The sequence below is a fragment of the Ambystoma mexicanum genome, chromosome 2p, assembly GCF_040938575.1.
Source record: "Ambystoma mexicanum isolate Mex_15411 chromosome 2p, UKY_AmexF1_1, whole genome shotgun sequence".
NCBI lineage: Eukaryota > Metazoa > Chordata > Amphibia > Caudata > Ambystomatidae > Ambystoma > Ambystoma mexicanum.
This window is the reverse complement of record NC_090923.1, coordinates 1,398,081,874-1,398,098,426: the sequence shown is the minus strand read 5'-3', so window position 1 is coordinate 1,398,098,426 and position 16,553 is coordinate 1,398,081,874. Positions and strand designations below refer to the sequence as shown.

General features: G+C 50.3%; 1 protein-coding gene across 2 annotated transcripts in view; it reads left to right on the top strand.

The window, feature by feature from the left end:
- The window catches only part of SMARCC1 (SWI/SNF related BAF chromatin remodeling complex subunit C1), a 1,286,593-nt gene that overhangs the window by 972,650 nt on the left and 297,390 nt on the right, over positions 1-16,553 (top strand). For both annotated transcript variants that reach the window (XM_069645843.1, XM_069645841.1), the window contains exon 22: positions 4,499-4,560. In XM_069645843.1, coding sequence (XP_069501944.1) covers positions 4,499-4,560 — 62 coding nt within the window. The remainder of the gene's footprint in view (positions 1-4,498; positions 4,561-16,553) is intronic.

Here is a 16,553-nt window from a genome sequence, read left to right as displayed (position 1 = left end):
AACTGAGGACACAGACAGCCCAGGCCCTAGGCACACTTCAGCAACACCGCCCTTCTTTTCGTGCGTCCTCTTACCATCAACCCCCCGTGTTCCAGGACCCAGGAGGCCTACAGGGGTCGTTCCAAGGCTTTCGGAGATAGCCGCCATGGTCGCTCCCAAGGCGGCACAAAGGCCCTGAAGCAGGACTGAAACGGCCAGGATGTCGGATCTCCACCCATGCACCCCGGTGGGAGGCCGACTGGTGAGCTTAGTCAGCGAGTGAAAGAAGATCTCCACCGCCCGATGGGTGCTGGATGTCCTCGCCCACGGACACGCTAGAATTCTAGCAGAAGTGTCCACGGATACCACCGGTAGCCCGGCAGGAGCAGCACATCACTCGGCTCCTGCAGGAGGTACGGGCCATGCTAAGAAAAGGGGTGATGGAGTGCGTTCCAAAGTGACTCTGGGGTGCCAGACTTTACTCAGATACTTGGTAAGAAAGAGGAGGCCCATTCCCGACCTGCGGCGACTAAACAAGTTTCTTGAGGCCCAAAAATTCAGGATGGTCACGTTGCAGCACATGCTCGGCCAACTGGAGGAAGGGGACTTCCCAGAGTCGCTCGATCTCGAGGATGCTTACTTCCACGTCCCCATTCACATGAAACATCGGCAGTTCCTGCGTTTCATCGTACAGGGAAAGCACTACCAATTCAAGGCCCTTCCCTTCGGACTGAAGTCTGTGCCACAGGTGTTTACGAAGTGCCTGGCACCAGTAGCGGCCCATACACGTCTGCAAGGGATTCATGTGTACCCATGCTTAAAAAGCAAATTAAAGCCACCAGCTCAGCTACAGCCTACACCAACAAACTTATAAATGCCTGCAAACCATTCCTATCCACCAACAGCCGCCTTACACTGGCTAGAGCCCTCATACTGTCCAAGTGGGACTATTGCAACACCCTATTCCTTGGCTTCACTAATAACCTGAACAGACTACAAATAATCCAAAATAATGCTCTCCGCTGCGTTAATCTTCCACGCAAGGCACACATCAACACACTCGGGAAAGGAATCCCACTGGCTCCCCATCCGTGATAGAATTAAATTGCGGACGTTGGTCATTACTCACAAATGCCTAGACCAGATGGCCCCATGCTACCGCTCAGCCAAATTCATGACAGAATTCCACCAGACATACCAGATCACCTTACCTTCACCAACTCAACATACCAAAGTTTAACATGAAAACAGCTGGAGGAATTAGCGTCCCTGTACAGGCAGCCAAACAGTGGAATGCACTGCCCACGGATAGAAGAGCTGACACCTCATTCTGGTCATTTAGAGCCAAAGTCAAGGATCTGCTTAGCACCCAACAATAATCAGGCTAAGGCTCCGGCTTTCCTAACAGATCTGATACCGAACTTATGTTTCTGAAACTATTCGATTATCCGCCTGATCAAATGTATGTTATGTGTACTGCAAACCTAATTGTAACCGCCCTGTCATAATATACTATGCTTCTCCCAGGACCACTCTGTAACCAGGTCCTACGAACCACACTGGAATGTACCATTCTCACTTACTTGTAAGTGCAACATTCTGTAACCACTGCTGTACTTAAAGAATTAGCGCCCAGCTACCCAAGGGTTCGGCAGCTCTTTACAAATAAACAAACCAAACTAATACACCGACGGCTGGCTCATCCGGGTCAAGTCAAGGGAAATCTCTTATCGACCACACGGACTGGACTGTCCAGCTGCTGATGGATCTGGGATTCTCTGTGAATTATCTGAAGTCCTGCTTGATTCCATCGCAGTACCCTCTGGTCCTGGGGTCCAGGCTCAACATGGACTCCTGCCTGGCGGCCCCCTCGGGAGGAAGGATTGCAGCCATTTTGGGCAAGGTACAACGGCTGTTGGCATTGAAGATCGACACAGTGCGAGCCGTCAAGTCTCTGCTTGGCATGATATTGTGTTTCTACCTGATCAGGCTCTGCAGGTTTCGGATGCAACCTCTCCAGACATTCCTGGAGGTCCGGTGGGTCCTTGTGTCTGGAAGTTTCAGACAGGATTGTTCTCAACGAGAAGTTCAGTCGAGCGATAAGGTGGTGGAGCGTGTGCTCCAACATTGCTGTAGGTACAGACTTCCAGAGCGCCCTGTACCAGTTGACCGTCACCACGGACACTTCCCTGGCGGGCTGGGTAGCCCACACCGGACATCTCCAAGCCAGAATCCTGTGGCTGTCGGAAGAGGGATCACCACATTAATTTCTTGGAACTGTGTGCAATGTTCTGGGCCCTCAGGTTGTTGCTCTTGTCCCTCAAGGGCAAAGTGGTGAGGGTCTTCACGGACAATACCACCACAATGTTCTAGATCCGGAAGCAGGGGCGTACCAGATCCCCAGCGCTCTCCAGAGGGGTGCAGGACTTGTGGCACTGGGCCGTTGCCCAGGGGATGTTTTTCATTCCATTCCACCTGGCGGGAGTTGAGAACACAGCTGCCGACTCTCCCAGCAGGTAACTGTGCTCTTGCCACGAGTGGGAGCTTCGGCAGGATCACGTTGACAACCTTTTCCTCAGGTGGGGCAGACCCCTGATCGATCTTTTTGCGGCGACGAACACCAAGAGCCAGAGTTTCGCCAGCTGGTTACACCAGCCAGGGAGCATGGGGGACGTGTTCTCCTTCCCGTGGGAAGGACTGTTCCTATACGCGTTTCCACCGTTGCCTCTACTACAAGTAATCAGTCAACTAAAACAGTGCCAATGCAGGATGATCCTTGTCGCCCCGGCATGGCCGAGGCAAATTTGGTACCCAGACCTTCTCAGTCTGTTGACGTCATCTCCAGGCAATCTACCAGTGGTCATGGATCTGCTCGCCAGAGAAGGAGGTGCGATCCTGCACCACGACCCAGGATCGCTGAATCTGAAGGCCTGCCTCCTACAGCCTTAGAGTTTGGTAGGTACGAGCTTCAGGTGGACTGCAGGGTGGTCCTGGCATATGCCAGAGCATCACTGAGGCCAGTCACGGCCCGTAAAATCCTCCTGTACTTTTTATTGTTGGCTAAAGCGTGGGCTGGGGCACTCCTCCATCAAGGTGCATATGGCTGTTATCTTCAGCTACACCAGGTCTCTGGGATGATGATCTTCTCTTTAATCATACTGTCTAGTCAAGGAATTCCTCAAAGGACTGTTTCGATCTTTCCCGCCGGTGAAGGTTCCTTCCCCGGCGTGGGAACTCAAAGTGGTGCGGATGAGGCTCATTGGGGGGGGGGGGCCTTCGAGCATATGCATCATGCTTCTCTCAAGTTCCTTTTTGTGGAAGACTGCTTTCTCGTGGCCATCACCCTGTCCTGCAAGCAACCTTATCTGACTTTCCACGAGCCAAGGGTGGTGCTGCGGACGCACCCCTCCTTCGTGCCAAAGGTCCCGTCGGAATGCCATCTCCTTCGGTGTGGCCTGTGTTTTTTTCCGACACCTATGTCACCGGCTGAAAGGATGTTGCACTCGCTGGATGTGTCGCGTGCTCTGAAGTTCTTTGTGGCACGCACAGAGAGTTTCAGGAAGACTTCACAACTTTCTGTGAACTTTGGTCCTTTGAACCATGGGAAAGCTTGGTCCAAGCCTTCCATTTCCAGGTGGCTCTCCAGCTCTATCACGTACTGTCACCGGTTGGCAAACCGACTGCTGCCCGGCTGTCGGAGAGCCCATTCCACCAGAGCGATCGCTGCGACTACGATGTTCCTGTCTGGTGTGCACCTGCTGGACATTTGCAGGGCTGCTACTATGTGCACCTTCACAAGATTCTACTGCATCGACGGGGATTCCAGAGAGGAGTACAGAGTTGGCTAAGCAGTGCTATGCATCCTGTTTGCTTGAAGGTGACCCTGGTGAGGAGGTAAGAGTAATTGCTCCTGTTGAACCTTGCCACCTCCAGTGGTCGTGCATCTATGAACTGCTATGTATTCTTTATTCAGGAGCATGTGAATCTATGCCAGACCCCATGCTGTGGAAGGAATAAGTTACTTACCTGTAACTATTGTTCTCCAGCATGGGTCTGCCCCTCTGCGGCTCTTCACTTGGTCATACTGCCACTTCACGTGCTACCAAATCTGAAGATGGCTGCCAGAGGAGAGGCTTAGGGAGAGGGCAGTCATTGGCTGGGGGCCCTATGACCCAGAGCTCAGTGATTGGTTTATAGTAGAAAGACAGTTTATAACGAAAGTGAAACGTTTTTGTCTTTTACCGGGGTTTGCCGGCCTGACAGGAATATTCATGAGCTTGTGAATCTATGCCAGACCCATGCTACAGAACAGCAGTTACAGGTTAGTAACTTGTTCCTTCTTCCACTGGTGAGTAGAAGGGACTTTCACGCAACATAAGTCTGCAAAAGGAAATTAGGTTCTTTCAAGAACCACCATTAATGGAAGGTGGTTAACATTTTCTTCATTGCATATTCGTCATCACTTCACTTCACAATATATGTATGAACTGATGTTTTCATTTTTTCTTTGTCTTCCCAGTAAACGAAGTGGTAGAAGAGAAAATGGAAACTGACATTTCAGATGAGCAGCAGCCTGAGAGGGTGAGTATTGAAACATAGTAAATATACTTAGGTACATTCTACACACCTTCCGGTGGTACAAGAGGAAAATTTACCAATAATGGTATGTAGAATTTCCATGGAGCTATGTTGGAGAGTATTTTCTATTTTCGTAAATCTTTTCCTCTCTACTTAAGCTTCCCAGCTGCTTCTGCTGGAGACTCAGTACTTTTTTCACTGAATTTAAAGGTAATACCTTTCCACCTTGCACTTCTTGCCTTCACTTGTTTTTTTTGGGGGGTCACTGGACTTCATTTTTGGGTCTCCAGTGTGGGGCGACGTCTATTTTATTCTGCCGTCTGGGTTTTCCTATGGCAACACACCCATCCTATATATTGTGCTACCAGGGATCTAAGGGCCTGCATTGGCAGTTTTGAGTGCCCTGGGTATTAGGAAGGATTACTTTTTTTTTTTTTAAATTCAACTTTCCATCCTTGGTGTCCATGTACATTCCCCCCACGCCTCCTCTTTTTGCTGTTTATGAACCTGTACTAACTTTTGGAAGGGAAGTAAAGCCTCATCTTCACTAGCCTTTTGCTTATTTGTTAAAGGGAAACGGACTAGTCCTTCAGACTATCGGTACTGGGAAACTGTTTTCCTTCTGCATTCTGTAACTTTTTAGCATCTTACAATCTAGTGCAATGGAGATCTGTTGGGAGGTTTTACACAAGTTACCGCCTGGGACAGAACCTATGAAAGCTCAACTTGGGTGCAGAGGGTTACAAAACTTAGGTTTGGCCTGAACCACATTAGGGATTGGTAGAATGGCGGGCAGCCAGGCTTAGTCCAAGGAGGGAGGAGGGTTGTTGTGAAGTACAAAGAACTCCAAGCATATACTTAGTCCACTGTTAGGCAAGAATGTATGCAGTATTCTGCGGCAGACTGCGCCAATCTTGTCCTCTTGGCAATAGTTAACCCAACCTTTGGTATAAGCCTGTGCTACACAAGTTGGTAGAGTGACTAGGCAGCCAGGCTTATCTCAAGAGGGGTCAATGTGAGCTGTAGGGTTGTAACATAGAGATTCACAGTGACATGTATTAAAATAACACTAATACTCAAGGTTTCTTGAATAAAATAATGTATCAATTTAAGTCGGTTTTAAAATAAGCCTTCTTTATAATGGAGCAAAATGTAACACTTAAATACACTCCTTCAGTTAAGTAAGTAGATACCCTTTTGGGATGGCACACAGATACTTCCTACATCCTCAGGTGACTTCAATAGTTTGGACACTGTAGAGATTAATAGATCACTTTTACACTTTAAATACTGAGGTTATGGCAAAAAGGAAAAGGTTAGGGAAGTAAACCATGGTTAACACTTTTTTCAAACAGGTAAGCACTGTGATGCTGGAAATGCATCAGAGGGACAGGGCCTCCGTATCCTTGTCCTTTACTGCTTCTTATCGTGTGTTCTGTCGTGTTTTTCGCGCAGGAGTTCATGTGGGACTCCTGGCGGTGCAGCGCTCTCCTTTGGTGAACAGACCCATGGGATACCCTTATGGCACCCATGGATAGGGGTACAACCCTGTGCCCCTAGTGTATTTTTGGGCACCTGTTATGACCCACAGAGCAAGGTATGGGCTGGTGGCAGCTCTGTGCTGAAATGACTGGTGCCCTGAGCATCCTCCATATTGGGATGCCCAGGCCCGGTCATTGAAATTGGTAGATTCCTGATGGAGACAAAATGGCCCCCATGGCCTCTTGCCTTCAATCACCTGTTACCCTGATCTTCCCGAAGTCCTGGGAAGCCCTGCCTCTGTCCCTTCCCCCTGACTGGCTGTTGGGTGGTAGTTCCGTATATGATAGTATGGGGGAAGTGCCAACCAGATTGGCTGGAGCCTTCTCAACGACTGTATGTTGTGGGTACGCCTGTGGGTGGGACCTGGGTGAATGGAGTGTGACAAATATACATTCTATGTTGTGACTGTCTAGTATTTGGTGTTTGACACAATGGTTGAGACAGCCCTGCCGGAAACCGGTATGAATGCCGTTTGGAGTGTTGAATGGCTCGGTACTACATAACTTGTTGTGAGTCTCTGGAGGGGAGTGAATGGCCTGAATACCTCATGTACCTGATTGGTTGCCTGCCTGCATGAATGCTCGACAGACCTACCTACACTCTTATTCAGGTTTTTCATCAAACGTCCCGAATAGGTAACTGGACATGCCCTTTGGGGGAGGATTACGTTCGGCCCAAAGATTGCCACAAAATCACTGGGCCTAGCTGCGCATCCGACCAAGCCTGCCTTCAGCTTTGCCTCTAGGTGCAGGGGCTACAGGTGTTTACATGCCATTACAGCAGGAAGGCGCAGCTCCGGAAACCAGGCAGTGGCAGAAGCATTTCTCGCGCTTCGAAAGGGGTATGTGTTCCAGAGGCCAGCAGGCAGAGGCTTGGGCGTCTCTATCCTTGAAGCCGCTTTGATTTTCCACTCCCACAACTTACCGGTTAGTGGATGCCTGTCCGAGAATTGGCCCCAATGTCGGGCGATTAGCTCTGACGCCTGGGCAATGGACCTTGTGCGGTTATGTTGTCTGTGCTTGTTAAGGAAACCTCCATACAGACCCCCATGCCAACTGGAACAGGAGCTCCAGGAAGAACTGCAAGCCCTGTTGAAGGATGCCCTGGAATTGGTACCTCCGGAGCAGAGACGATCGGGGTTGGTTTTCCAGGTATTTCCTGGTACCCAAGTAGGGAGGTGGTCTCTGTCCCATCCTGGACCCTCAGGACCTTGAACAAGTTCCTGAAGAATAACGCATTCATGATGGTGACTTTGAGAGAAATTCTCCACACACTCGAGTTGCAGGACTGGCTGGTGTCAGTAGATCTGCAGGACACTTATTTCCATGTGATGATACATCGAAAGCGCACAGGAAGTTCCTGAGATTCCTCATAGGGGACAAGCACTATCAGTTCAAGGTGCTTCCCTTTGGGTTATCCTCCGCTCCAAGGGTTTTCACAAATGTCAGTAGTCGCGGCTCACCTCAGACTATCCAGTGTCAATTTATTCCTGTACTTGTATGACTGGCTGATCCGACGGATGATGTCAGAGCGGGTGTGTCCCACCTGGAGGACACCTGCTCACTGCTCCAGTGTCTGTGCTTTTCCCTGATCTTGCAAAAGTCCCACATGACACCAGTCCAAAGGCTCCAATTCATTGGGCAGTCCTCGACACTCGGGTAGGGAAGGCTTTCCCACCCGAGGAGAGGGTTATTTATCAGCATTGCGCAGATGGTGAGTTTGTTCCAGAACCACATTACCTTACCAGCGGCGTCCTTCCTCTGCCTCTTCGGCCTTCTGTATCTTTCTAGTGCCAGTGGCCAGGCTATGAATTAGATCTTTACAATGGCTCCTACGAGGCCATTTGTCCCAGTACCTCTGAACCCCCTCAAGGACCTCCTCGGGGTGTCCAGGTCAGTGGTCAATGACCTGTCATGCTGGGCCAACAGCAGCAATCTACTAGCGGGGGAAACCCTTCAGGCCTCTGTGACCCCTGGCCCGAGTGGTCACTAATGCGTCTCTGAAGGGTTGGTGCACTCACCGCAAGAAATTGCAGGTGAGCGGCCTTCGCTCAGCGATGAAAGCCTGAAAGCATTCGCTCTGTCTCTGATGGGGAATTATGTCCTGATTTTGATGGGCAATAGTGGCCAAGGACTATCTGAACAAGCAAGGTGGCGTGCGCTCCCTCCCCCTCTTCAGAGAGGCGATGCAGCTGTGTTTCTGGCCGTAGCCTAACAAGATCTCGGTCTCTGCAGTTCATCTGTCGGGGACAGAGAACAGATTGGCGAATGCTCTGAGCAGGCAGTGCATGGTCTCGTAGGAGTGGGAAGTGTTCCAGGAAGTCCTGAAAGAAGTCTTCTCTCACTCTGGTATACCCCAATGGTGGATCTGTTTGCGACAGTCTCCATCAGGAAGTGCAAGCAATTTTGCTTGAGGGAATTCCCAGCGAAAGGTGTGCTAGCGGATGCATTTCTATTGGTTTGGACGTTCCCTCTCTCTTCCTTCCCTCCAATCCCTGTCATTCCTTGGGTTCTCATGAAGTTGCAGAGGTTTCGAGCAACCATGATCTTGATCACCCCAGACTGGGCATGGAGTATATGGTTCTCAGACTTCCTGGATCTGACCATCTGCCCTTCTCTCCGGTTGCCTACTTGCCTGGATCTCCTGACCCAGTCGGAAGGTCGGGTGCTTTGCCCAAACCCAGATTCCCTCAACCTACATGCCTGGCTCTTGAGAGGATGTGATACGATGACTGGGACCTCTTTGAGGAGGTACTCCAGTTGTTGCTGGCTGCACTCAGACCATCTACAAGATCCCTGTGTGCGTGTAGGTGGAGGTGATTTGAGGCGTGGCGCAGAGAATGTGAGATTGAGCCGATCTCTTGGTCCTTCACTACAACGATGGAGTTTCTTCCGTCACTGACCTCAGCAGACCTTCATGTCACCACAGTCAAAGGATATTTGGCGGCCTTGTCTGTGTTCAAAAGATACCCGGATCAAGGTTCCTTTTTCACGATCCCGGTTATGGCCCAATTCCTGTAGGGCCTAGTGAATAAGATCCCGCCAACGCCTTTTGGTTGTCCCAGATTAGGTTTTAAACCTTGTTTTGACTTTCCTGATGGCAGCTCCCTTTGCCATTGAACTCCTACTCTTTGTGGCTGCTTAATCTGAAGGCAGCCTTCTTGGTTGCAATGACTTCCGCCAGGGGACCGCCAATTGCAGGCCCTTTATTGTAAATCCCCATTTTTGTGGTTCTTTCGTGAAAAGGTATTGCTTAAAATAAGGCTGGGGTTCCTGCGAGGGCAGGATTTTACCCACCTCCGTACCCTTCTAAGGAAGAGGAGCGCTTCCATCAGTTGGATCCTAAAAGGGCCTTGAGTTTTTACGTTGCAAGGACATCTTTCTAGCCAGGAAAGGTCTAGCTGTGACTAAGCAGGCGCTGTCCTGATGGATCAACTTATGCATTGCAGACTGTTTCCAATCTGCAAGCCGGGAACTGCCATCTGGCATCAGAGCACACTCGACCATAGGGGTCTCTGCATCTATAGCCTTGTAAAGGGGATGGGGAGGTCCCAGTTGGGGACATTTGCCGAGCGTCAGTTTGGTCCTCACTCCATACTTTAACAAAGCATTACAGCCTGGATGTCGCCCATGGGGGCTGATGTTTTTTTTGGCTGGGGCAGTGCTGCAAAACCTGTTACTGTGAAATTTCTGCCCTCCTCTATTTTTCCATTTTAAGGCCCATCCTTCTATTGCAGATCTGCGACTTTGAGTCCCATTGTAGGGTGAGTCACTCCACTCTACCAACGTGCACAGCTGGATAAAGTGTCACCTCTTCCTTGTCCTGTGAGGGGCCCCCTACCTGTCTCGCCAGCCGCTCAATGCCCTACGCACCCAAGCATACCCCAAAGGGACACTAATCACATAGGGCCCGCCGGGCCTCCCCGGCTCGCCCCCACCTGCGCGGGCTTGGCCGCTGCAGGGCCCCTGCAGGGTACAGCGCTCTACACCCCCCCTGGCTCCTCTCTGCCTGCAGCTGCCCCGCCACTGATGCCTCGCTACAGACCGGCCTCCTCCACCCTGTCTGGACAATACTAATCCCACCGCACTTGAGTTACTTACGTGCTGCAACCGCTGACCCACTGCCATCCTCCCCTCGGGGGCCCAACCTGCGGTCACCATCAACCTACCTAATCAGACGTCTCCCACCACAGCAATGCCCAACAGGGCGTGGGTTGCCAGCAAAGTGGGCGCTATGGACAGGTTCGCCAAGGCAGCGCCTAGAATGGACCAGGCATCCTCCTCTGCGACACAGGAAGATGGAGAGGTCCAGCCAGATGCCCCCGCAACCAGACTTATCTGCGATGATGGAATCCATGGCCAAAAACTTTGCAGCCTTCCATGAAAAGCTGGACGATATCAACGCGAATGTAGCCTCCTCCAAAGCGAAAATTGACCAGCATGGGGCCAGGATCACCGAGGCAGAGCAGAGAATAGGAACTAATGAGGACAACGTTCATACCCTACAAACCACAGTCGGAGCTCGTCCGTGACATGAAACCGTTCAAAGCTAAGTGTGATGACCTCGAATCGAGGTCCCGCAGAAATAACATTCGCATAGTGGGAGTCGCCGAATCCGGGCTAAAGGGTTGCATGGAACTTGCGGTCGAACAACTCAAAGACCTCTTCGACAACCCAGAGCTCTCACCATTCTTCACAGTTGAAAGAGCACATTGCTCCCTGGCACCTCGGCCTTAACCAGGAGACTTCCCCAGACCAATAATTGCAAAATTATTGAGCTATAAGGACAGAGACCACGTACTCCGATTGGCCAGAGAGAAAGGGGAACTAAGGCTGGACTCTCAAATCAGGATTTTCCCAGATTTTTCGGTGGGGGTGCAGATGGAGAGACGCCAATTCGGTTGGGTGAAGAAAATGTTAAGAGACAGAAAAATCGAGTATGCAATGCTCTTCCCTGCTTATCTGAAATTCACCCATCGCAATAAACTTTACTTTTTTACGGTCCCGGAAGAGACTGTTAAGTTCATTGAGGCGCAGATCCCATTGGTGGATCCCCCAGAGGAACCGATAGACGACGACTAATACCAGGCCTCCCAGGCTCCTACTGAAGACCCCAGTGATTGCGGTGGACTGAAGATCGGCACCCCCATTGAGCTGTAGGTTCCCCCTCACTGCCCCACTGCGGGCCCATCGTGGCCCAACATCATCACATCAAAAACACAACTCTCTGAGTGAGATACACCCTTACCTCTCCTGATTATAACACCACACACAGAGTCCAAACTTCGAGTAGCCATGCCTCACTGCTCCTAACCTGCCTATGGCAGTTCTAACAATGACCTTGCTACTCTACAACATGTGTGTCCTTGCTTCGTAACCTATGTTTCGTCAGCCGTTCAAAAGATTAATGATGTATCATAAAAAATGCATTCACTAATGCGGGTCGGACGGCAGCGGCAGCCCCCACTGCAGCTGCAATGCCCTTTCAGGTGAAGTGTTTGCGTTCAAACCCCGGTTGGGCGATTTCTCAGGCATTGCCGAGTTGGGGATGGCACGCGGTTGTTAGCTCCAAGGGTGGGTATTTGCACACTGCTAGTTTGTACAGGGCAGTGAGGGTGAGGGGCGGGGGGTGGGGAAGTTGGTGAATGTTATTCAAAATGGCAAGATGGTCGAGACTGGTTTTAATGAGGCGTTCTTGCGCCATTGCAGCTCATATGGCAGGAGCTAGAGACAGATTCTACACTAGGGATGTCCCATAAGTTATCTGCATGGCTATTAAAATGATGACATGGAATATTCGGGAATTGACGAATTTTACAAAGTCTCGTAAGATTATGGCATATGCACTAAGACATGGGGTCAAGGTACTCCTATTGCAGAAGACGCAGGCTCTGAAACTCTTATCAATCCTAGCACAAACCTGGGGCCCCAACAGATATTATACCCAATACTCCACTCAAGCCAGGGGAGTTCTTACCCTCATCCACAAATCGGTAAACTTCACACTCCATACATCCCACATTGACAGAAGGTAGATATGTGATCTTACATTGTACATTAGCCAACGAAGAATGCTTGCTCGTCAACTCGTACGCGCCCAACACTGATTCCCCCGAATTTATAGACCCGTTGACTGCCATCCTTATGAGATATACAGAAGTCCCTATTATTTGGGGCGGGAGGCATGGATCTTGTACTGGATAATGTCCTAGATGGAACCACCACTACTCGTAGGGCCACAACTAGAACTGCCAAACGACTCCATACACACATGAGCTCCCTGAACCTACATGATGTGTGGAGAACGCTCCATCCCCAGGAAAGAGACTATACTTTCTACTCATCGGTACATGACGGTTCCCCAAGAATAGATTTGTTCCTCCTGTCTGGCAACCGCGTGGGCAGGGTTTTGGATGTTGGGATCCTTGCACGCACGCTCTCTAACCACTCCCCCGTTCTGCTCCAGATCCAGCTTGGTAACACTGTCTCCCCAACCCGCCTGGTGCTTTAAATCTGATGCCCTGTCGGACATCGTCTTTAAAGCTGAGATCCTAGCAGACATAAACACGTTCTTTGAAAATAACAGTACGTCTGACACACCCGAAGGGATCCGCTGGGAGGCATTTAAAGTGTCCATTAGAGGGATGTGTATCTCTAGGGAAGCCAGGGTCCTCAAATCCATAAGGCAGGACTTAAAACAACTCCGAAACCAAGCTCAAAACCCTAGAACAGTAGTACGTCTCCACACCGTCTCCAGCAACCCTAGCAAAAATCAGAACAGAACTGCAACAATTTGAGGCACATGCCTTAAGCGAGGTGCAATATTATGCTGGTCCCGTTGCTGCCCGAAGATATGGCGAGGGAGACAGACCGGATAGAACCCTGGCCAGGCTGGTGCAGGCGGAGGGCGGCAGGACTCGTATTGATGGCATAATTGATGAAAAAGGTCGGTGACACTGGTTGGACCAAGCCATTCTTGACACCTTAGCCAGCTTTTATGCCAACCTATATGGTCCCCAGCCTGAGCACACAGCTCAGGACTTGGACGACCTGCTGGAAGGCATTCCTATGACCCTTATTTCCCAGGACACCAGGGAGCGCCTCAACGCGCCGCTCACCTTGGATGAGATAGTCCAGGTAATTTCAGACCTTCCTAAGGGTAAGGCTCCGGGCCCTGACGAGCTCACATGTGAGTTCTATCGGGAACATGTTTCCATACTAGCACCTGCACTGTACGGGGTCTGGATCGAATCACTCCAACTAAACACCCCCCCCCCCCCCCCCCTTGAGAGAAGCCTTAATAACAGTCCTCCCTAAACCAGGGAAACCCCCGGACGAATGTGGGTCCTACAGGCCCCTTTCTCTTATCAACACAGACGTGAAAATCTTCGCCAAGATAATTGCCAACAGGTTCCTCCCATTCATGCCCCATCTAGTCCACGCCGATCAAAGTGGATTGTTCGGTCACTCTACGGCACTTAACATCCGCCGCCTATTCAACATACTGTCCAGGATTGATCCGAATGCTGACGCAGTGGCGGTAACACTGGACGCCCAAAAGCATTTGATATGGGCTCATGGCAATACGTATGGACTGTGCTGGCGAAAATGGGAGTAGGACCAAACATGATCTCCTATATAAAACTATTATACACAGGACCACTGGCCAGGGCGCTGGTCAACTCTATTCCCTCCTCTCCCTTTGCGCTACACAGAGGCACTCGCGAGGGATGTCCATTCTCCCCCATCCTTTTTGCGCTAGCCATTGAACCCATGGCTGATCACGTGAGGGAACGACACACCAGTAAAGGTATTCGTTTACAAGACACGCCAGAAATCATCTCACTGTATGCAGACGACATACTCCTATATGTCGGAAACCCCTCCACATACCTAGACCCGATCATCCGAGACATAACAAAAATAGGCACATACTCCGGTTTCACCATCAACTATTCCAAATCGGACCTCTTCCCTCTCACTATAACTGGCATGCGAATAACCCCTACGCTGGTCCCCGGGTGGCATCAGATACCTCAGGGTACAAGTGTCACTAACCAAAGCTTCCTTACTGGCGGATAACTACGAGAAAATGGCAAAGCTCATCGAATCCAAGATGCTCAAATGGCGCAATATCCCACTATCCCTCGCGGGCAGACTCTCCCTAATAAAAATGATAGTGGTCCCCAAGCTCCTCTACATCTTTGCCAACGTACCAGTGTGGTCCGGGAAGCAATACTTCAAGAGGCTCCACTTGGAGTGCGCCCAATTTCTTTGGCAAGAAGTGACAGCACATGACCCCTACCCTATGAAAAAGGGGTTTTCACAGCCCCAGATCTATTACTGTACTGGAACGCGGCACAGGCCCAACATGCTACCCACTGGTACACACACCCGAACCCCCCCGCCCCCACATGTAAAGTTAGAGAAACTGGCTGGGGATGGGACCAACATCATGACCTTACTACTACACCGCACATTCCAGACGGACGCTCCATCAGACCCGGTGGCCACCACGATCAGAGCTTGGAATGGTATCCTGCACCCTAGGCAAGAACAACACCCATACTATAAGTGGCTTCCCATATGGCAATTCCCTGGAAAACACGCACGCACACACCCGCCCGAACATTCCAACTCTGTGCTCGAGTGTTAGGCAGAAACCTGTGCAGTTCCCTTTGGGAACACTGCAAAAGATTTAGGACTACAGGTGTTAGCAGTTAAACCCACTTGGTAGCAGTCTGTACCACCCAGATTTACCTGGTTGCTGTGGCTGAGCAGTCAGACGTCCCTCAAGAAGAGTTGGGCAGTATGCAAAGTATACACAATAGGCACTCCGATACAATAATACAAGCAAACACTGACCAGATCTTTGGTATCAAAGTAAATAATTATTTATTTAAAAACACATGGTTTGAAACACTCCAGCACTCTTATTGTAAAACACTCTAAACACAGTTACTATTATAATATATACAACCCTTATTCCTTATCAGATAAATCTTAGTTAACACCACTTATTTCCAGACAGAGGTGAGCGCTTAACTATAGATGGCACTCCAATAAGTTCATGAAGAAGGGAGGGAAAAAGACAGAATATGGAATCATCCACCACTGTAAGATTTAAGAACACTTTTAGCAAGGCAGAAGAGCAAAAGTCACTTGTGAGCCAAAGTCCATAGGCTGGGCCCACTCTTAGAGAGAGCAGAGCACAAATGTGCCCAAGATCACACAGTTACACTAGGCTTTAAATGTCTTGCAGAGAGTTCGAAAAGAGTTTAGAGAGGCTCAGAAAAGTTTGGCCAGGGTGTCCGAGGCTAACCCAGGTTCGAAAGCCGGGGGCTAAATCTACCCCGTACAGTCGGTGGCAAGGGAAGCCAGGCGGAAAACGGTACCTTAAGTGGGAAGGATCCTCCAGCGGTGGCAGTTGTTCCTGGCAGCGGGTGCAAGTCTCGGCGACGTCCAGGGGAAGAGAAGATCTCGACTTGGAGGAAAGCTGAAGGTCGTTGCACTGCCAGGGAAGAAACCAGCCACAGAGTTTTCCAGTTAAAGGTATTACCCTTTATTTCGTGGTAAAACGTGGTATTCCGGTTGCCGGGGTGCTTGGCACAGGCAAGGCGGCCACGAGATGCGTCGGGAAGGCGAAAAGACAGTGAAACTGATTATCCCCACCAGTCAAAGGAAGAAGACTCTCCGACGGGTGATCTCCTCTGTTGTTGGGAAAAGTGGTGAGACAGTCCAGCAGGGCTCCACCGGTGGTGTCGTGGCAGGTCGGCTCAGCTTCTCCCTTGTCGGATTCTTAGGTCCTGTGGCGACTTCTGAAGTTCCAGTCCCCAAAGCCCTGCATTTTTGCAGAAAACCCCCATTTACTCAGCCTAGCTGTCACTCAAACATGCTAAGTGGTGAGCCGGCCGGCTCACCACTTGGGCCAATCAGGACGGAGTGCGACTTGAGTTGCCTAGGCAACTCAGTCCAGGGTGCCTAAATTCCCCTCCACCCCTCCTAAGTACCCCAGACAGAGTGGCACCACTTTGGAGGGCTTCTGTGGAGAAGCCTGCCCAAAAGTGGAACAAAGGGCTCGACTTGGGTTGGAGTCACAGAAGAGAACACAAACGCCATTTTAGAACAGTTTTGGCAAAAAATACCAACCGGCGAATTAATTAAATAAACCGGCGGTATGTTCGAGGCTATCGTAATTAAATAAAGATACTAGCCTCGAACAATGGGAAAATCCCATAGAGAAATATTTGCCGTTGAATATAAAAAGTAGTATCCACTGCCACCAGCCAAAGCTCGGTCAGGGGGGACGGAGACGTGCCCCCTCGACTAACAGACCCTGGGCCAATCGAATTGCCCAGCCAGTACGTCCACAATATGATGGTTTGTACCGGTTCTGTTCAGAATTCAAGACTAGTAAAGTCAATGGTGACTTTACATGCCCTGGGAGACAGTCAG